General features: G+C 50.9%; 3 protein-coding genes across 8 annotated transcripts in view; 2 read left to right on the top strand and 1 right to left on the bottom strand.

Moving 5' to 3' along the window:
- NPRL3 (NPR3 like, GATOR1 complex subunit) overlaps positions 1 to 4,867 on the bottom strand; it is a 35,505-nt gene extending 30,638 nt beyond the window's left edge. For 2 of the 6 annotated variants that reach the window (XR_002647470.3, XM_089896468.1), the window contains exons 1-2: positions 4,526 to 4,867; positions 113 to 182 (exon numbers count right to left, since the gene is read on the bottom strand). Coding sequence is in view for 4 of the 6 variants with exons in the window: in XM_089896468.1 (XP_089752594.1) it covers positions 113 to 182; positions 4,526 to 4,643 (188 nt within the window). In the remaining 2 variants the exon portion in view is untranslated. The remainder of the gene's footprint in view (positions 1 to 112; positions 183 to 4,525) is intronic. The other 4 variants (XM_022594288.3, XM_022594293.3, XM_022594289.3 and 1 more) reach the window with 4 other exon arrangements.
- Positions 4,868 to 16,218: 11,351 nt separating this feature from the next.
- On the top strand, positions 16,219 to 19,347 carry HBZ (hemoglobin subunit zeta). Its single transcript, XM_022594296.3, has 3 exons — positions 16,219 to 16,328; positions 18,811 to 19,015; positions 19,116 to 19,347. The coding sequence occupies exons 1-3, from the start codon at positions 16,234 to 16,236 to the stop codon at positions 19,242 to 19,244; spliced, it is 429 nt and encodes a 142-aa protein (XP_022450004.1). The 5' UTR covers positions 16,219 to 16,233; the 3' UTR covers positions 19,245 to 19,347.
- Positions 19,348 to 19,931: 584 nt separating this feature from the next.
- HBM (hemoglobin subunit mu) lies at positions 19,932 to 20,719 on the top strand. The gene is made up of 3 exons (XM_022594297.2): positions 19,932 to 20,062; positions 20,218 to 20,422; positions 20,533 to 20,719. Exons 1-3 carry the CDS (start codon positions 19,971 to 19,973, stop codon positions 20,659 to 20,661), a joined length of 426 nt encoding a protein of 141 aa, XP_022450005.1. The 5' UTR covers positions 19,932 to 19,970; the 3' UTR covers positions 20,662 to 20,719.
- Positions 20,720 to 21,470: the final 751 nt, after the last annotated feature.

Genomic DNA, 21,470 nt, shown 5'->3' with positions numbered 1-21,470 from the left:
TGCCTGAAACTCCTGACCAAGTGGAAAAGAGAACACGGGGTTCCTCAGGGGAAAAAACATCTGGGTCAATGGGAGGACCAGGCCCGCCACGGAGTGAATGCAGAGCCCGTACCTGGAGTCACCGTCCTGGTCCTCGGCATGCTCTCTGGTGCTGTTGACAGCATATCTGCTACGAGGCTTACCTGAGTGAAGGCAAAAAGGGGAAAATAGCTAAGAAAACAGGATCCATCCACATACAGGAAGGTTGTTGAACCATTAAAAGTGATGGCTTCTGCTCTTGGATTGGAAGAACTAATATTGTTAAAATGGCCATACTACTCAAAGCAATCTACAGATTTAATGCAATCTCTATCAAATTACCCATGATATTTTTCACAGAACTAGAACATATAATCCTAAAATTTATATGGAACCATAAAAGACCCAGAATTGCCAAAGCAATCCTGAGGAAAAAGAATGGAGCTGGAGGCATAACCCTCCCAGACTTCAGACAATACTACAAAGCTACAGTAATCAAAACAGCATGGTACTGGGACTTCCCTGGTGGCCCAGTGGTTAAGACTCCGTCCTTCCACTGCAGGGGGTGTGGGTTCAATCCCTGGTCGGGGAACCAAGATCCCGCATGTCACATGGCACGGCCACAAAAAAAAAAGTTTAAAATTATAGTTTCCAAGAAGCTGTGATAACATGGGAAATGTTCTTGCTACTATGTTAAGTTAAAAAAAAAAGGGATTATACATATATGCACGCATGCACACACACACGCTCTCAGTGTATGCTGGCAACTAGGCTGGAAAAAGCACAGGTAAAAGAAATAATTTTTAAATGTCCATACAGCAATATCCTTCATATACAAAAACAACAATATCTTACCCAAATAATAACGTTTAAAGACTTAAGGACAGGGACTTCCCTGGTGGCACAGTGGTTAAGAATCCACCTGCTAATGCTGGGGATACAGGTTCGAGCCCTGCTCAGGGAAGATCCCACATGACGTGGAGCAACTAAGCCCGTGCACCACAACTACTGACCCTGCACTCTAGAGCCCGTGAGCCACAACTACTGAGCCTGCATGCCACAACTACTGAAGCCCGCGCGCCTAGAGCCCGTGCTCTGCAACAAGAGAAGCCACTGCAATGAGAAGCCCGTGCACCGCAACGAAGAGTAGCCCCCGCTCGCCTCAACTAGAGAAAGCCCGCACGGAGCAACGAAGACCCAATGCAGCCAAAAAATAAAGGAAAAAAAAAAAAAGAGACTTAAGGACATTTATCACAGGCAAGTTTTTCATGTACAAGAGGCCCAAGAAGAAAACAGAAATGCTAACAAGGGTGACGAGGATGAAAAGAGGACAGACTATGTTCCTGAATGAGAAGATTCAACATAAAGATCCCGTTTTCCCCATTTAATCACCATGTTTAATGTGACCCCCAAAACAATAGCAATGGCTTGGGAGTGGGATCTAACACAGTCACTGCTAATGTTTACAAGGAAAGCAAGCAGAAACACCAGGATGATGCTGAAGAAGAAAGGTGATGATAAATGACTAATCCTACCTGATGGTATAACACACTACAAAGTTACAATAATTCATCTGTGTGGAACCCACACATAGATAGATTATTGGGAGAGGTAAGAAAAGTCAGAAAACAAACTCAAATAAACATGGGAATTTAGTATGCCATGAAGGCAGCAAAACTAATCAGGAGGGCAACGTGAATGAGTCCATAAAATGATGCTGGGACTAGGCAGCCACACGGAAGAGAAAATTATACTGACTCTGAGCCAACCCCTCTCTAGCCGTGTGTGGGCCGCATGTTCCCACATCTTTCTTCATCCATCACAGCGCCTGCTCCACAAGGCTCCAGGAGGCAAATGGGGGCATACACACAACTCTCAGCAAGTGCCCAGAAAATACCAGCTCCAGGAAGGAGCCTTCACCTTACACCAAAAGAAACACATTTTTAAAACAAGAAGATAAACATTCCACGGGAAAACACGAGAGACTCCTTTTGTTAATAATCTTGGAGAGCAGAAGGCTTTTCTATGTGTAACAAAACTCAGAAACCACGAAAGAACAGACTGAAAACTTGATTCCATAAAAATCAAAACTCAGAGGCACGGCTTCCCTGGTGGCGCAGTGGTTAAGAATCTGCCTGCCAATGTAGGGGACACGGGTTCGAGCCCAGGTCTGGGAAGATCCCACATGCCGCGGAGCAACTAAGCCCGTGAGGCACAACTACTGAGCCTGCGTGTCTAGAGCCTGTGCTCAGCAACAAGAGAAGCCACGACAATGAGAAGCCCGTGCACCGCGATGAAGAGTAGCCCCCACTCGCCGCAACTAGAGAAAGCCTGCGCACAGAAACGAAAACCCAACACAGCCAAAAATAAATAAATAAATAAATATATTATTAAAAAAAAAACTCACAGGCAAACTGGCTAAATATGTACAGCTTTGTCAAAAAGGTCTATTTTTATCCTAAATATATAAAAAAACTCCTTCAAATCTGTAAAGAAAAAAAATCAAGCAATCCAAGAGGAAATTAGGCAAAGGTTATGAATAGGTGGTTCACTAAAAAGGAAATCCAAACGGCTTTGAAAACAGGAAAACATGATCACTCTCAGCTGGAAGGCAAGTGCCCATTAAAACTACTATCCGATACAATTTTTCACCTATCTCATTAACAAACATAGAAAAATCTGATCTATTAAAAATACATAGCGGAGGGGCTTCCCTAGTGGCACAGTGGTTGGGAATCCGGCTGCCAGTGCAGGGGACACAGGTTCGAGCCCTGGTCTGGGAGGATCCCACATGCCATGGAGCAACTAAGCCCGTGCGTCACAACTACTGAGCCTGCGCTCTGGAGCCCACGAGCCACAACTACTGAAGCTGGCATGCCTGGAGCCCGCGCTCCGCAACAAGAGAAGCCACCGCAATGAGAGGCCAATGCACCGCAGCGAAGAGTAGCCCCTGCTTGCCACAGCTAGAGAAAAGCCCGCGTGCAGCAACAAAAGACCCAACACAGCCAAAAATAAAATAAATTAAATAAATTAAAACAAAAAAACACAGCGGATCATCCCTTGGATATGAACACCCCGTTTCTGTGAATTGATCATATATCCTGCAGAATGAAAATATATATCCATAAAGGACATTCACACTGTATTAGCAAAAGACTGGAAACAACTTAAATGCCCATCAACAGAAGACTGGATGACTAAATCACAGCAAATTCCTCCCATGATTCTGATAATTCTGAATCTATATCCAAGATGTAAAGTGAAAATGGAAACAGGGCAGAACAGTGTGAATTGTGTGCTCACTTGTGTTTAGAAAATAAAACAATGCATGTATATGCTTGTATTTACACAGAAGGTTTCGCAAAGATGCACAAGAAAATGGTAACAGCACCTGACCCTACAAGGGGATGTGGGTGGCTAGGATCGATGAAAGAACTTTCTTTTCATAATCTAAATCCATTTGTACCTTTAAAACTTTGTACCATAGTTAGAAATTTAAAAGTAATTTTTAGGGCTTCCCTGGTGGCGCAGGGGTTAAGAATCCGCCTTCCACTGCAGGGGACACGGGTTCGAGCCCTGGTCCAGGAAGATCCCACATGCCACGGAGCAACTAAGCCCTCGCGCTGCAACTACTGAGCCTGCGCTCTAGAGCCCACGAGCCACAACTACTGAGCCCACGTGCCACAGCTACTGAAGCCCGCGTGCCTAGAGACCGTGCTCCACAAAAGAAGCCACCACAATGAGAAGTCCGCGCACCGCAACAAAGAGCAGGCCCCGCTCGCCGTGACTAGATAAAGTCGGTGTGCAGCAACGAAGACCCAACACAGCCAAAAATGAAATGTATTTTTTTAAAAAGTAATTTTTAAAATCACATAAATTACAAATTGAACATTCATGATAGTGAAAAACTGCAAGTAACCTACACGTCCACCCATAGGGAAAGGGCATGTTCTTACCAGGCAGCTGTGTACAACCAAAAAAGGAGGTGATCTGTTTACTAGGTTGGAAAATGCTCCAAGGCAGATGGCCCAATGGAAAAAAGAGCGACTGAGAACAATACAGCTATGCGAGAGGCGGAAAAAACCCAAAGCAATAAACTATTTTTCTATGGAAGTATATTTGGTGTCTATGTACAGGAGGAACAATTATGAACATGGTAAGTGGTGATCCCTGCAAGCGAGGGAGGAGCAGCAGAACTGGGGGGAAGAGGTCAAAGAAAACTTCCGATGTACCTGGATTTCGTACTTAATCCAAGCTGAATATATTCATACGGTGCTTTAGCTCTTTTAAAAGGCCAGAGACACCGATGAAACGTTAGCAGGAGTGGCTTTGGCATGCTAAAATTATGAGTGATTTTTTTTTTCCCTGCTTCTTTTTACTTTTCTATCCTTCCCCAACACTCTGTGATGAGAAGGCACCGCCCGTACGATAAGAAGGAAAAAGGAAACGACTTCTCCACTAACGGCGAGGGAGGCGGCGCCAGGCCCTCCGCCCGGCGCCCACTTACTTGTCTGGGACGCCGGGTGCTCCTGGCTCCTCTGGAAGGGGTACCTGAACAGCAGCTTATTGCCCCGGCTCCCCGAGCTCACCAGAATCACGCTGATGGGGCTGGTGTTGTCCCCCATCCCGCCGGGGACCTGGGGAGGGGTCGGGCCGGGGCCAAGGCCGGGACGGGACCTGGGGGGGGGGCCGTGGGGACCCCCAGGTGGACGGGCCGGGGACGCGGAACAGAGCGCTCTGAGGACTGGTTCGGGCGGGGGTCGAGGGGAGCCAAGCCGACGTCTCCCGCGCGGCAGTGACGCAAACCTGGCTCCCCCTAACGCGGCCGGCAACGCTCGCGAGACTCGTGCAACAGCACGGGGTAAACGCGCATAAGATGCCTGCGCGCGGACCGAAGGTGTTTGCGCAGGCGCAGGCTGCTGTGTGCGCAGGCGCGAGGCCGTCTCTGGGTGCTGTGCTCGTGCGCATGCGGGGCGCGGCCCTTTTCTGGAGTGGGGAGAAGAGCGAACGGGAACGCTAGCGGGAGGGTGTGGCTGGGTTAGTCGTACGGTTCAAGGAATCTTTCTCTAAATGTTGCTTTATTCGTTATAAAAGGAACACTTGCTTTGGGCAGAAAGTTCTTTCTTAGAAACATAAAGGAATAAAATAAAAAAGTAAAAAAAAAAATTACTTCAGTGGATCACGGACCTAAATGTAAGAGCTGACCCTGTAAAACTCTTAGGAGAAAACACGGGGGTTAAGTCCTCGTGACCTGGGGCTAGGCAGAGGTTTCTTAAATACGACACCAAGTGCACGAGCAACCAAAGAAGAAGTTAATTGTCCTGAGTAGAGTTGCGAAATTTTGTGCTTCAAAGGACAAGACCAACAAAGTTAAAAGAGCGCTCACGAACCGTGAGAAAATGTTTGCAAGTCATATATCTGATGAGGGAATTGTATCCAGAATATATATATTTTAAACTCTTACAACTCTACAAGAAAAAGACAAGTAGCCAACTGAGAAGTGGGCAAAAGATGTGAATAGATATTTCCCCAAGGAATATAGACAAGTAGCCTGGAAGTACGTGAAAAGATGCTCAAACATCATTCCTCGTTAGAGAAACGCAAATCAAAACCAGAAAGAGAACACATCACACCCACTAGGATGGCTATAATCCAAAAGAAAAATGACAAGTGTTGGTGAAATTGGTATCTTGAGACACTGCTGGTGGGAATGTAAAATGATGCAGCTACTGTGGAAGACAGCCTAGCAGTTCCTCAAAAGGTTAAACATAGAGTTCCGATATGACCCAGCAGTTCCATTCCTTAGTATATACCCAATAAAATTAAAACATAAATCCACTCAAAAACGTGTACTGTGTTCATAGCACCACTATTCATAATAGCCAAAAAGTGCAAATAACCCAACTGTCCTCCAACTGATGAATAGGTGAATCCAATAAGGTATAATCTATGCAATGGAACAGTATTCAGTCATAAAAAGGAACAAAGTACCGATACATGAGTGAACCTTGAAAAAATAGATACCGTATGATTCCATTTATATAAATGTCCAGAATAGGCAAATCCTTAGAGACAGAAAGTAGATTAGGTTGTCTGGGGCTGGGGTAGTTGGGGGGGGTGTGACTGCTAATGGGGATGGGGTTTCTTTTGGGTGATGAAAGTGTTCTAAAATTGTGGTGATGGTCACATAACTCTCTGAATATACTAAAACCCGCTGAACTGCACACTTTGAATGGGTGGAATGTATGATATGTGAATTCTATCTCACAGTACAGCTGTTTTTAAAAAGTAAAAAAAAAAATCACCCCACCCACCCCATCCCAGTCTTCCCCCGGAGATTACTGTAGTGAACAGTCTACTGCAACTGTTTCCAAATCTTTTCAAGCACATCAGATGCATGAGAAAGTAACCAATGGGCTAAGGAATGAGATTTTCATTGCCAAAGTAACCTCTTGCACTGAAGATGACACAAACGTGTATTTTGCAGGACAGATTCATGGGTTGAATCTGCCAGGATAACGGGTACATGCATCTGAAATGTCTCAGACGTTGCCCACCAACATATTGCCCTGCCCAGGGCTGCATAGCATGGACTTTATTTTTTCCCAAAATTTCAAAAAAAAAAGGAAATAGTGTGTTATGTTGCATTTTTTTATTGCTGAGGAGAAGAACTAACTGTATCACTTGATTATTTGCCAGAGCCTAAGAATTGCCTTCATGTTTCCTTTTGGGTTGTTTGTCCTTCTTTGATGTATTTTTATTTTGTGAGGGTTAGTTACCCTCTGTTACAGATTCTGCAAGCCTTTTTCCCAGTCTAGAATATATTGATTTTGTGTATCATCAAAAGTTTTCTGAGTTCTCCCCCCGTTCCCATGAATGTCCCCAGAATGGAAACAAGGGTACAGGAGCAGGATGTGAGGTTGGGAGAGCTGGGTAGATGGGCTAGCTGTGGTAATGGGGGCCTCCCCACAGGGGTGCTGGGAATCTGCGGGTGCCCAGACATAAGAACCAGGACTCTGACTCAGGCCTCCTTCCTCCGACTTCCCTGGACATGCTGCTGCCCCATTGGATGGTCCTATGGCCCCAGAACCTGGCTGTCCTTGGGCTGGGGGAAGGCCCAGACATGGAGAAACCATCATTCCTCAATTACCCACTCAGGGCCCTCTCCCTGCTAGCAACCTTCACAAAAGTATCCATTGTTTATTTTTCTGGCTGTGTGGCTAATGTCTTTTTATTGTAACAAGCACTGGAATCCATGAATGGTGATGGGAGCTCACCAGGATCCCCGCTCCCAGAGGTCATGGATACAACCCTTCCCAAGGCCCAGGTGCAGGGCTGTCGGAGGGCTGGACTGGAGGAAGCGCGGTCCAAATCCCACATCACCTTCACTGGCAGCATCTCAGTCCATGTCTGTCTGTCTGTCTGCCTCACTGGGCTGTTAGGGAAACCAGGGCTCATGGCCACTCCCTGGCCAATCCAGCCTGGTGCCGGCAGCCAGAGGGACCGAGGGTAGGCTGGCCCTACTTTGGGCCTCAGGTTCCCCACCAGTAACAGCAGTGGGAACAAATGGTCTCCTGAACAATGATGTGCCCAGGCCCAGCCTCTGCTCACTGCAGGGTATGTCCTCAGACTCCTCCCTGCCAGCACCCCACACCTCTAAGTCCTCATTTTAAATTTAAATAACTCTCTTTAGTAACCTGCTTTTTGGAAGGTAAGAGGATTCTTGGAAACAGAAACTCCTGACCTTTCCTCCCAGCCTGGGTTCTCCCCCCACTCCCCGGGGCAGGGCCAGGAGGCCCCTTGGACGGCCAGGCCTTATCAGTCCTGCCACTTGGTCTGGGCCTGATAGAGCCACCACAGACTGCCAGAGGGCCAGGCGGGGCTCACAGACCCTATCTCAGACCCACCTTGACATCTCCACCATCTCTGCCCAGAAAGAATCATTCACCTACAATAGGAACCACAATAATCTTGAATTCATGCTGCTGTGTCCCAAGGTCACATGGTGACATCTCATCCCTCTTAAGAGTGTGATGGAGGCTATTCTAACCCCCATCCGAGGTTAAACCAGGGAAACTGGGGCTCACCCGGGGCTGCTTTTGGGTGAGGGTATGCAGATCCCTCCTCCGTCTTCTGCTGAGACCAGGGCCCTCTGAACTCAGGCCCAACTGCACAAGCTCAGAACAAGCCTGGGGCTTGGAATTCGGCCCAGAGGCCAGCAGGTTTCAGCACCCTGAAGTCCTGCACAAGCTCAGGCTCCTCTTGTTTCAGGCGGGGAATGCAAGGCCCAGAGACAGAAGACCTTGCCCACAACAAACCTTGGTCTCCTCTGCCCACTGGGGCTGGTCCCCCTCTACTGAAACTGAATGTGTTTCGTAACCTTCCCGAGCCTCTGTTTCCTTATCTTAAAACATGTCATGATAATAAAATAAAACTTCTCTCACAGAGCTGTGAGGGTCAAATACCCAATATGAAGAGTATCGGTCTATGCCCAGGACTTAGAAAGCACTTGGTAAATGTTAGCTAGGGCCACACAACAGACCTTACCTCACACCACACAAAATCAGTCCAAGGTGGACTGTTGCCCAGCTCAAAGGACCAAACAGTAAAGTTCTTAGAAACGTAATACAGAAGGTTCACTTCACTGAAGCCTTCAGTCCAATGCTTATTCCACTTGCTTAAAAAATTGAGGTAAAATTTGCACAACGTAAAATTAACCATTTGAAAGTGAACAGTTAATTCAGTGACATTTCGTATATTCGTAATGGACGCAACCATCATCACTAACTAGTTCCAGAATATTTTCATCATTCCCCATCCTCCCCACTGCCCTCCCCCCAGCCCCTGGCACCCACTCATCCACTTCCTGTCTCTTTGGATTTGCCCATTCTGGATGCTTCATATAAATAGAATCACACAATATGTGGCCTTTCACATCTGGCCTCTTTCACTTAGAATAATGTTCTCAAGGTTCATCCATGTCAGGGTGTGTTGGTGCTTCATTTTTATGGCTGAATAATATCTCATTGTACAGAAGTATCATGATTTGTTGATCCATTCCTCCACTGATGGACATTTGGGTTGTTTCCACCTTTTGGCTGTTGTGTATAGAAAGGTACAACACTTTTTTTTTTTTTTGCGGTACGCGGGCCTCTCACTGTTGTGGCCTCTCCCGTTGCGGAGCACAGGCTCCGGACGCGCAGGCTCAACGGCCATGGCCCACGGGCCCAGCCGCTCCGTGGCATGTGGGATCCTCCCAGACTGTGGCACGACCCCGTGTCCCCTACATCGGCAGGCGGACTCTCAACCACTGCGCCACCAGGGAAGCCTGAAAGGTACAACATTTTTAAACCCAATTTTAAAAATCACTAAATTTTATTGCATTAAAATTATAAACTTCCATTCAAAAACAGTGCTAAGAGAGTGCAGGCAAGGTACAGACCTGGGGGATATAAGACACGTGAAACTGACAAGAACTTATATCCAGAATATTTTTAAAATTCCTATAAATCAATAAGACTGGCAACACAGTAGAAAAATGGCCATGACTTGGAAGCTTCAAAAAAGAGGAAATCCAAAGGACAGCAAATATGTGAACAGGGGCCCAAGCTCATCAGCGTTAGGAAAGTGCAAATTAAGACCATGTGAGAAACTAATACACACCCACCAGAATAGCTAAAATTTGAGACCAGGAGACCTACCACAGCAAACGTTTGTAAGGATGTGGAGAACGAGGAACTCAACCATCACTAGGGGAATGCAAGGTGGTACAGCTGCTCCAGAAAGCGGTCTGGCATTAATTACTGAAGCTGAGAATTCCCATGCCCTAGACCCAGCAGCCCCGCTCCTAGGAATATATCTGACAGAATGTTCACTGCAGCATCATTCACAGCAACCAAGAACTAAACAACCCAAATGTCCATTCCCCAGTACCCTGTGTAACTCTGTGATATATTCCTACAAGGAAATACAACACAGAGATGACAATGAACACCCACAGCATCTCTGGCATGTCACAAACATGGGTGACAGAAGACACTGTACTGTTTCATGTACCTGAAGGCCAAAATCAGGCAAAACCAACTAAAGTGCCTAAGGACACATATTTGGGTAGTAAAAAGTTATTGAGGGACTTCCCTGGTGGCGCAGTGGTTAAGAATCCGCCTGGGCTTCCCTGGTGGCACAGTGGTTAAGAATCCGCCTGCCAATGCAGGGGACACGGGTTCGAGCCCTGGTCCAGGAAGATCCCACATACCGCAGAGCAACTAAGCCCGTGTGCCACAACTACTGAAGCCTGCGTGCCTTAGAGCCTGTGCTCCACAACAAGAGAAGCCACTGCAATGAAAAGCCCTCGCACCGCAACGAAGAGTAGCCCCCGCTTGCTGCAACTAGAGAAAGCCAGCGCACAGCAACGGAAGACCCAACGCAGCCAATAAAATAAATAAATAAATAAAAAAAATAAATCTTAAAAAAAAAAGGAAGTACTAAAAAAAAGAAAAAGAATCTGCCTGCCAATGCAGGGGACCCAGGTTCGAGCCCTGGTCCGGGAAGATCTCACATGCCGCAGAGCAACTAAGCCCGTGCGCCACAACTACTGAGCCTGCGCTCTAGAACCCACGAGCCACAACTACTGAAGCTCGTGAGCCTAGAGTCTGTACTCCTCAACAAGAGAAGCCACTGCAGTGAGAAGCCCACACACTGCAACAAAGACCCAACGCAGCCAAAACTAAATAAATAAGTAAATAATTTTTTTTAAGTTATTGAAAAGCAAGAAGGTAAGTCAGGGTAGGGGTCACCTTTGGGGGGGATTGGGTTGCTGAATATGTGCCTTATAATAATTAATTAGGCTATGACATAATTCATTAGGCTATGATGTAATCTTGTGCTATATTTTACAATGAAAAAAGTAAAAAAAAGAAAAGGGCTCCTGCCCACACCAATGCTTTGCAGGGCTTGGTAGTTTCAGAAACAAAGTGGCTTCCTGTGGCTCCCTCTCTTATGGAGGCCAAGGATGGGGGGAGGTGCTGCCGGGAGAGAAACAGGAGGCCCTGAGGCCAGAGAGGAGGGGAGGACCGGCCCCATAGTGGGAGGCCTAGAGTCCACACTCATTACCTCCCACACTGGCTCCTGGCCACAGACCCCAGACACTGCAGCTGGGGGGCTTCTCCCAGACACATCCCTCACTGAGACCCTACTGTGCCTCCCCCTCTGGCAGACTTAATACCTTCGCCTGGCAGGCCAGCTCCAGCCTCACCCAGGACCTCCAGACTCCCTCCCTCTGCGTGACCTTCCACCTGGCGCTCAGCCTCCTCTGTCTCCCTCGCTCAGTCTGTTTTCTCTGCCAGTCTGTCCATCTGTCTCTGTCTGTCTCCCTGCTGACACCTCTCCTTTCTAGGAGCTGAAGCCTCAGGATCAGGCTTACATACCCTTATGGAAGGCCCATATGCTGGTGGTGGCCCTGGAGTTTCCTTCTGAACCAAGCAACAGCCAGAGGTGACTGGGGAGGACCAGGCTCATCCCATTCTGGAACAAACCCAGAGAGGCAAAACACTCCCTGTGAACACCTGGGGCCCTGGAGTCAGCACTGCCAGGAGAGGTAGCAACAAGCCTAAGGCCAGTGGAGGGTGGGCACCTCCCTGGGAGAGGGTGACCCTGTCACAGGAGAAGAGGGGGACAGCTGTGAAATGTAAGTAGGGAGAGACCGGGAAGGGGCTTCCATGAAGGCAGACTCTACCTCCAGGCCACAGACAGGCACCAACAGCCCAGGTGAGATCCCCGCCCTCTCTGCTCAGCAGTGGGGAGGTATCCATTGGACTCAGCTCCTGCATTCGAACTCCACACTCCCATCAAGCCCGGCTTGGGCGTAGAAGAGACCAACATCATGACATGACAACGTGCCGAGCACAGTGCCTGGCATACAGAAGGTGCTCGATCCTTGCTTATTCTTGTACACATTTTCCAATCAGAGGGCTTGTCTGAGCCTCACAATTTTCTCTAAGAATAGTTCAGCAAAATATCTGTGATCAGAACTCTCCACGCGGGAAATGTTTACCCATTCTGTAAATAGTCTCATAGGCTTTTGTGCAGATAACTCTTTGACTCACTCCAAAATTCATACAGAAAGGCAAAGGAACCAGAATCACCAAAACCATTTTGGAAAAGAATAATGAGGGAGGAATGACATCACCCAGGCTTTTAACACCTTTATTGAGATAAAATTCACATACCATATATTCCACCCATTTAAAGTGTGCAATTCAGCGGGTTTTAGTATATTCGAGAGTTATGCAGCCATCAGCACAATTTTAGGACGTTTGCATCACCCCAAAAGGAAACCCATCTGCATTAGCAGTCACACCCCGCAACTACCCCGGCCCCAGACAACCTAATCTACTTTCTGTCTCTAAGGATTTGCCTGTCCTTGACATATATATAAATGGAATCATACAATATGTATTTTTAATTTTTTTTTTTTTTTTGTCTGTGGTGGGTCTTTGTTGCCGCATTCGGGCTTTCTCTAGTTGCAGCAAGTAGAGGCTACTCTTTGTTGTGGTGCGCGGGCTTCTCATTGTGGTGGCTTCTCTTGTTGTGGAGCACTGGCTCTAGGCCTGCGGGCTTCAGTAGTTGCAGCACTCAGGCTCAGTAGTTGCAGTACACGGGCCCTAGAGAACGTGGGCTTCAGTAGTTGTGGCATGTAGGCTCAGCAGTTGCGGCATGTGGGCTTTAGGGTGTGTGGGCTTCAGTAGTTGTGGCTTGTGGGCTCTAGAGCACAGGCTCAGGAGTTGTGGCACATGGGCTTAGCTCCACGGCATGTGGGATCTTCCCAGACCAGGGATCAAACCCGTGTCCCCTGCATTGGCAGGTGGATTCTTAACCACTGTGCCACCAGGGAAGTCCCACAATATGTATTTTTTCAAGGTTCATTCATGTATCAGTACTTTGTTCCTTTTTTTGATGGAATACTATTCCATTGCATAGATTATACCATGTTTGATTCACCCATTCATCAGTTGAAGGACATTTGGGTTTTTTGCATTTTTTGGCTATTATAAATAGTGGTTGGTGCTACGAACACAGTACAAGTTTTTGAGTGGATGTATGTTTTCATTTTATTGGGTATATACTAAGGAATGGAATTGCTGGGTCATATGGGAACTCTATGTTTAACCTTTTGAGGAACTGCCAGGCTGTCTTCCACACTAGCTGCACCATTTTACATTCCCACCAGCAGTGTCTAAAGATTCCAATTTCACCACCTCCTCACCAACACTTGTTATTTGTCTTTTAAATATAGCCATTCTAATAGGTGTAGGTAAGGTTAGGGTTAGAGTTCAGGGTTAGGGGTTTTGATTATAGCCATCTTAGTGAGTGTGCTCTGTTTGGTTTTGATTTGCATTTCCCTAATGAGTAACGATGCTGAGCATCTCTTCATGTGCTTATTGGACATCTGTATGTTTTCTTTAGAGTATTGTCTATTAAAGTCCTTTGCACAGTTTTCAATTAGTTTTTTGTCTCTATTTTTCAGTTGTAAGTTTTTTTATATTGTGGATCAGTCCCTTATCAGATGTATGATTTGCAAATGTTTTCTTCCATTCTTGGGACAGGATCTAATTTTAAGACCGAACATAAAGTTTACAGTAATAAACACAGTGTGATTTTGGTGAAGGATAGACACATAGATCAATGGAACAAAATAGAGAGTACAGAAATAGACCTGTAGAAATATGTCAAATTAATCTTTTACAAATGAATTAGAGAAGGCAATTCAATAGAGAAAGTATAGTGTTTTCAACAAAAGGTGCTAGAAAAATTGAACACTCATAGGCAAAGAAAAAAAACCTGGACATAAACCTCACACTTCATACAAAAATTATCTCAAAATGGATCATGGATCTAAGTGTAAAATATAAACTATGAAACATTTAGAAGAAACCATAGATAAAAGTCTCTGTGACCTGGGATTAGGCAAAGAATTCTCAGGCATGACTCTAAAAACATGAATCTTAAGAGAAAAACTTGATAAATTAGACTTCATCAAAAATAAAACTTTGGGGCTTCCCTGGTGGCGCAGTGGTTGAGAGTCCGCCTGCCGATGCAGGGGACACGGGTTCGTGCCCTGGTCCGGGAAGATCCCACATGCTGCGGAGCGGCTGGGCCCGTGAGCCATGGCCGCTGAGCCTGCGCGTCCGGAGCCTGTGCTCCGCAATGGGAGAGGCCACAACAGTGAGAGGCCCGCGTACCGCAAAAAAAAATTAATTAATTAATAAAAAATAAAACTTTGGCTCCGCAAATGACACTATTAAGAAAATGAAGTGACAAGCTACAAACTAGGAGGAAATATTTGCAAATTGCATATCTGACAAATGATTGCATCCAGAATATATACAGAACTCTCAAAATTCAACAATAAGAAAACAAACAACCAAATTTTAAAATGGTCAAAAGACCAGAAGAGATATTTCACCAAAGAGAATATATGGGACTTCCCTGGTGGTGCAGTGGTTAAGAATCCGCCTGCCAATGCAGGGGACACAGGTTCGAGCCCTGGTCCGGGAAGATCCCACATGCAGCGGAGCAACTAAGCCCATGCGCCACAACTACTGAGCCTGCGCTCTAGAGCCTGCAAGCCACAACTACTGAAGCCTGCGTGCCTAGAGCCAGTGCTCCGCAACAAGAGAAGCCACCGCAATGAGAAGCCCGTGCACCGCAATGAAGAGTAGCCCCTGCTCACCACAACTAGAGAAAGCCTGTGCACAGCAGCAAAGACCCAACGCAGCCAAAAAAAAAAAAAATTAATTAATTAATTAAAAAGAGAATACATGGATGGCAAATAAGCCCATTAAAAGACGCTGCACATCACTGGCCATCAGGGAAACACAAATTGAAGCCACAATGATATATTGTGTCACAACCGTCAGAACGACTAACATGTAAAGATTCTGACAAAGATGCACGGAAACTAGGACTTCCCTTCATTGCTGAGTGGAATGCAAAACGGTAAAGCCACTCTGGAAAACAGTTTAGTGGTTTCTTACAAAGTTAAACATACACTTAGCACATGAACCAACAATCCTACTCCTAGATATGGTATCATCCCAGAGAAATAAAAACTTATGTTCACATAAAGACCTACACAAGAATGTTCATAGCAGCTTTATTTGTAATAGCCCCAAACTGGAAAAAGCCCACGTGTTTGAGTGGGAGGATGAATGAACGTTAGTACCGTGGAGTGCTACTCTGCAATAAAAGGAAGCCAACTACTGATACCGGCAATAACATGCATGGGTCTCAAGGGTATTATTCTAAGTAAAAGAAGCCAGTCCTACAAGATGACATGCCGTCTGGTTCCATTCATAGGATATTCTTGAAAAAGACAGAATTATAGTGGTTGTCTGGGTTTAGGGGACAGAGGAAGGTGAGATTGCAAAGGGGCAGCCTGTGGGAGTTTTGGGGCTGATAGAGCTGTTGTGTGTCCTGACTGTGGTGGGGTTACACAAATCTACACACATGTCAAAATTCACAGAGCAGTACATTAAAAAAAATCAACTGTATTGTATGTTGAAATAATAATGTGGTGAGCAACAGAGCAGTCCCCAAAAGCACATGACATTAGGATTCTCTTATTGACCGGCCACCTCCTCCAGCTTTTCAGGAACAGAACCAGTCAGTACCTCCCTCCTCAGGGCCCACTTGGCAAAACCATTGCTTTCTTGGAGGAAACCCAGGGATCCTAGAGCCAGTGTCTGGCAGGGGTGGTGGTGGTGCGGGGGGGATGCTGGCATGTGGGTCCAGCCACAGGACCCACCGAGGAGCAATGCAGGCAGCAGGGGCACAGGCCAGCCGAGGAGGGTGTGTGGGCACTGCTCCTCTGGCTTCTCCCATTTTGTGATTCTGAAACGGACAAGGGCAGTGCAGCACTGGGCTGCCTGGGCCCCTATCTCCCCTGGAGTCTGGTCAGGCTGTGGCCAACGCCCCCTCTAAGGCCCAGCAAGGGCAGCCGGAGTGATAGTCCCTCACCCCACCAGGCCCACCGGGCCCTGACTGCCCACTGTCACTGGATCTGATAAGAGACCCACCCCCCATGGCCCCCTCCCCTCTCCCAGCGATGACCACAGCCTGGCCCCCACCCTGGCTCCACGTATATAAGGGGACCCTGGGGGCTGAGCACCACGGACACCAGTTCTCAGCACACCCAGCTCCCACTGAGCCGCCACCATGTCTCTGACCAGGGCTGAGAGGACCATCATCGTGTCCATGTGGGGCAAGATCTCCACGCAGGCAGACATCATTGGCACCGAGGCCCTGGAGAGGTGAGCACCAGGTGGGCGTGGGTGGAGCCTGGTAGGGGACAGTGTGGGCCACTGAGGACGGGGGTCAGTAGGAGGGGTCAGGGAGGATAGGTCAGCGAGGAGCGTCAGTGAGGAGGGTCAGTGAGGAGGGGACAGTGCGGAGGGGACAGTGAGGAGGGACAGTGAGGAGGGGACAGTGAGGAGGGTCAGTGAGGAGGGACAGTGAGGAGGGGACAGCGAGGAGGGACAGTGAGGAGGGGACAGTGAGGAGGGACAGTGAGGAGGGACAGTGAGGAGGGACAGTGAGGAGGGACAGTGAGGTGGGGACAGTGAGGAGGGGACAGTGAGGAGGGACAGTGAGGAGGGTCAGTGAGGAGGGGACAGTGAGGTGGGACAGTGAGGAGGGACAGTGCGGAGGGGACAGTGAGGAGGGACAGTGAGGAGGGTCAGTGAGGAGGGACAGTGAGGAGGGTCAGTGAGGAGGGGACAGTGAGGAGGGTCAGTGAGGAGGGGACAGTGAGGAGGGTCAGTGAGGAGGGGACAGTGAGGAGGGGACAGTGAGGAGGGACAGTGAGGAGGGGACAGTGAGGAGGGACAGTGAGGAGGGGACAGTGAGGAGGGACAGTGAGGAGGGGACAGTGAGGAGGGACAGTGAGGAGGGACAGTGAGGAGGGACAGTGAGGAGGGGACAGTGAGGAGGGACAGTGAGGAGGGACAGTGAGGAGGGTCAGTGAGGTGGGACAGTGAGGAGGGACAGTGAGGAGGGACAGTGAGGTGGGACAGTGAGGAGGGACAGTGAGGAGGGACAGTGAGGAGGGACAGTGAGGAGGGACAGTGAGGAGGGACAGTGAGGAGGGACAGTGAGGAGGGACAGTGAGGAGGGACAGTGAGGAGGGGACAGTGAGGAGGGACAGTGAGGAGGGGACAGTGAGGAGGGGACAGCGAGGAGGGACAGTGAGGAGGGGACAGCGAGGAGGGACAGTGAGGAGGGGACAGTGAGGAGGGGACAGTGAGGAGGGGACAGTGAGGAGGGGACAGTGAGGTGGGACAGTGAGGAGGGTCAGTGAGGAGGGGACAGTGAGGAGGGGACAGTGAGGAGGGGACAGTGAGGAGGGGACAGCGAGGAGGGACAGTGAGGAGGGGACAGCGAGGAGGGACAGTGAGGAGGGACAGTGAGGAGGGGACAGTGAGGAGGGACAGTGAGGAGGGACAGTGAGGAGGGGACAGTGAGGAGGGGACAGCGAGGAGGGACAGTGAGGAGGGACAGTGAGGTGGGACAGTGAGGAGGGTCAGTGAGGAGGGACAGTGAGGAGGGGACAGCGAGGAGGGACAGTGAGGAGGGGACAGTGAGGAGGGACAGTGAGGAGGGGACAGTGAGGTGGGACAGTGAGGAGGGTCAGTGAGGAGGGGACAGTGAGGAGGGGACAGCGAGGAGGGACAGTGAGGAGGGGACAGTGAGGAGGGGACAGCGAGGAGGGACAGTGAGGAGGGGACAGCGAGGAGGGACAGTGAGGAGGGGACAGTGAGGAGGGGACAGTGAGGAGGGGACAGCGAGGAGGGACAGTGAGGAGGGGACAGCGAGGAGGGACAGTGAGGAGGGGACAGTGAGGTGGGACAGTGAGGAGGGACAGTGAGGAGGGGACAGTGAGGTGGGACAGTGAGGAGGGACAGTGAGGAGGGGACAGTGAGGAGGGGACAGTGAGGAGGGACAGTGAGGAGGGGACAGTGAGGAGGGACAGTGAGGAGGGGACAGCGAGGAGGGACAGTGAGGAGGGACAGTGAGGAGGGGACAGTGAGGAGGGGACAGTGAGGTGGGACAGTGAGGAGGGGACAGTGAGGAGGGGACAGTGAGGTGGGACAGTGAGGAGGGACAGTGAGGAGGGGACAGTGAGGAGGGACAGTGAGGAGGGACAGTGAGGAGGGGACAGTGAGGAGGGGACAGTGAGGAGGGACAGTGAGGAGGGACAGTGAGGAGGGACAGTGAGGAGGGGACAGTGAGGAGGGGACAGTGAGGAGGGACAGTGAGGAGGGGACAGTGAGGAGGGTCAGTGAGGAGGGTCAGTGAGGAGGGTCAATGAGGAGGGGACAGTGAGGAGGGTCAGTGAGGAGGGTCAGTGAGGAGGGCACATATGCAGGTTCAGTGAGCACGAGCAGCGGTGAGGCGGGTGCTCGGCGGTCAGCGGGCAGGAAGAGGAGGGGCATGGGGAGGGTGACGAGGGTCGATTGTGTCCCTCCCTCAGCGCCCAGCACCCAGGTCTCCACAATCATTGTTGATTGAATGAGTGAGTGAAGGAAGGAACAAATGACTGGAGGACAGGGCGGTGAGGGTGAGGTGGGCCGGGCCATACTGGAGCCGGGGCAACAGCTGAAGTCCGCGATACCGATCCTGTGTGTCTTTAAAATGTTCATATTGGGGTCAAGTTGCACTTTTTGCCCTAATATTTACGTTTTAACTCCCGCGTGCAAACGTGACGTGTCCCGGCTCGGCCCGCCCCGCCCGCAGGCTCTTCTCCAGCTACCCCCAGACCAAGACCTACTTCCCGCACTTCGACCTGCACGCGGGCTCCGCGCAGCTGCGCGCGCACGGCTCCAAGGTGGTGGCTGCCGTGGGCGACGCGGTCAAGAGCATCGACAACGTGGCGGGCGCCCTCTCCAAGCTGAGCGAGCTGCACGCCTACGTGCTGCGCGTGGACCCGGTCAACTTCAAGGTGGGCGCGGGGCGGGGCCCGGGGCGGGGCGGGGTCCGGGGACGGGGCTGGGTGCCCGCCGCTCGCGCCGCGCCCGCCCTGAGCCATCCTGTCGCCCCAGCTGCTGTCCCACTGCCTGCTGGTCACGGTGGCCTCGCACTTCCCCGCTGACTTCACGGCCGACGCGCACGCCGCCTGGGACAAGTTCCTGTCCATCGTGTCCCGCGTCCTGACCGAGAAGTACCGCTGAGGATGCCTCCCGACCCCCAGGGCAGGCTTCGAGCCCTCCCCTTCCCCTGCACCCTCTTATGATTCCACCCGGGACCCCCAATAAATGGATGAGGATGGAGGGAGCCTGGTTGTGCGTCTCAGTATTGGGGGAAGCGGAGGGGAATGAAGGGAGGGAATGGAGGCTTCGCGGGAACACTGCCGACCCTAGTGTCACCCCCGGCCTGGAGGTCACTCCAAGGGTGCTTTGGGGGCGGTCCTTGGTCCTGAGGACCCCAGAGTCGCGACCGGAGGGAGCAGAACAGCCCAGGACCGCCCACGCCGTTTTCTCGGGTCAGACCTGAGTTTGTGCCTCTTTCCCGCCTCCCAAATCACCCAGTCTGTCGCTTCAGTCAGCGTATTGTGTGTATGTGTAGGGACTCAGGGGCCTTTCCTCAAAGCTTGTTGTCACAGCTCAGGCACTGAGAGGACCCTTGACACCTCCTGGCCCTCCGCACTCTTTCTCCCAATCCCTCCATCAGCTCCCTGTGGAATAATTGTAGATCCCCCTAAAGTCTGCAGCCAAGGCACACACACACACGGCGTGATTCAGTTCCTCTGCGGTGACAGGGACCTGGCTTGGCAACCAGGGTCCCCAGGTTCCCGCCGCGCTCCTGAAGATAAGGGCGGGCAGGGCGCCGGGGGGCAGGGCCGCTATAAGGAGGCCGGGACTGCGGGCGCGGCACCCAGAGCACGCCACGCCAACGCCATGCTCAGCGCCCAAGAGCGCGCCCAAGTAGCACAGGTCTGGGACCTGATCGCCGGCCACGAGGCGCCCTTCGGGGCGGAGCTTCTGCTCAGGTGGGTTGGGGCTGGGTCTCCAGAATCGTAGCGAGGCGGAGACTGGGGTGTTGGGCCTGAGTCGGGAGGGGGGCGGGCCTGACCGGGGGTTCGCGGGGTCTGGGCGGCGCAGACGCTGGAGGGACCGCCCTCCCTCTTCACCCTTGCTCCCGCAGGCTCTTCACGGTGTACCCCAGCACCAAGACCTACTTTAAGCACCTGGGCGACCGCCCTGACGAGGTGCAGCTGCTGAGCCACGGACAACGTGTGCTCGAGGCGGTGGGAGTGGCCGTCCGGCACATGGACAACCTGCGCGCGGCCCTGAGCCCGCTTGCCGACCTGCACGCACATGTGCTGCGCGTGGACCCCACCAACTTCCCAGTGAGCCACCCCGGGACGTAGCAGGGTTCGCGCGCGCAGCCAAGGTGGGGAGGCATTCGGCAAGGAATTGGCGAGGACAGAGCTCTTCTCACCGGCCTTTTCTCCCGCAGCTGCTGATCCAGTGTTTCCAGGTGGTGCTGGCCTCCCACCTGCAGGGCGAGTTCACGGTGGAGATGCAGGTGGTGTGGGATAAGTTCCTGACGGGCCTGGCGGTAGTGCTGACAGAGAAGTACCACTGAGTTCTGTGCCCCGGGTCTAGGTCTGCGCATGTCAATAAACAAGCCTCAAAAGTCTGGACCCCGCGCAGGTGTGGTCTTTGGGGAGCAGGCGGACTGACGTCACAGTTGCGGGCAGAGAAGCTCTGGGTCCTGAGGGGAGCCTCGCGGAATCTTAGGGCAGGATCCCCAACCTTTGCTGACAATGGAACCAGGGGCACAGGAACGGGACCTTGGGCACTCAACAAACCCTGAACGAGGACAGTTCCCGGTCTGACAGTCTGGGGGTCCGGGCCGGGTGTGTACACCCAGAGGCTTGCACAGAACAGTTGCCCTCCCGGGGCAGGGGAATGTGGTGGGGCCGAGCGCGTGCTCGGATGGGGGAAGGGTCTTCGGCTTCACCTCACATCTGGCACCCGTGCGGTGCCATACCATTCGCAAAGCACGTCCTCATTCACACACTCATTCATCTCCGTCCCTACCTCACTCCAGGAACTGCAAGCCTGAATCTTCGCCTCTTTAACAGATAGGCGGGGCACCGAGGCCTAGGGGGCAAGTTCCTGGCCTGAGGTCAAACAGACTTCGTGGCCCAGGGCTCCACAGACCCTCATCTCTGTTCTTTCCCATCTTCTCCCCTACTTCCAGCACTCACTCTGTAGTTGCCTTGCCCTGGTCCAAGTTAGTCCCTTCCTCTGAATCTCCTGGGGCAGGGAGTGGGGGTAGGAAGGAAGACCTCTACGGCCACAACCCATGTCACGTCAACATGAGGTGCGATACTAGGCTTGTCCCTAAGCGAGCTGAGCCTGATGCATCCGACGGAAAATCCCCAACCG

The sequence above is a fragment of the Delphinapterus leucas genome, chromosome 15 (assembly GCF_059928025.1).
Source record: "Delphinapterus leucas isolate spDelLeu-1000000601 "Yukka" chromosome 15, BTC_Dleu_Yukka2, whole genome shotgun sequence".
Classification (NCBI taxonomy): Eukaryota; Metazoa; Chordata; class Mammalia; order Artiodactyla; family Monodontidae; genus Delphinapterus; species Delphinapterus leucas.
This window is presented reverse-complemented; position numbering and strand designations above follow the sequence as displayed.

What these genes read in the sequence shown, in the direction of transcription:
- HBZ (XM_022594296.3), top strand. Translation starts at nt 16,234, where the DNA reads ATGTCTCTGACCAGGGCTGAGAGGACCATCATCGTGTCCATGTGGGGC. An exon ending in GGCACCGAGGCCCTGGAGAG is followed by an intron (nt 16,329 to 18,810) that starts GTGAGCACCAGG and finishes CCCCGCCCGCAG; the next exon opens with GCTCTTCTCCAGCTACCCCC. An exon ending in TGGACCCGGTCAACTTCAAG is followed by an intron (nt 19,016 to 19,115) that starts GTGGGCGCGGGG and finishes CTGTCGCCCCAG; the next exon opens with CTGCTGTCCCACTGCCTGCT.
- HBM (XM_022594297.2), top strand. Translation starts at nt 19,971, where the DNA reads ATGCTCAGCGCCCAAGAGCGCGCCCAAGTAGCACAGGTCTGGGACCTG. An exon ending in GGGGCGGAGCTTCTGCTCAG is followed by an intron (nt 20,063 to 20,217) that starts GTGGGTTGGGGC and finishes TTGCTCCCGCAG; the next exon opens with GCTCTTCACGGTGTACCCCA. An exon ending in TGGACCCCACCAACTTCCCA is followed by an intron (nt 20,423 to 20,532) that starts GTGAGCCACCCC and finishes TTTCTCCCGCAG; the next exon opens with CTGCTGATCCAGTGTTTCCA.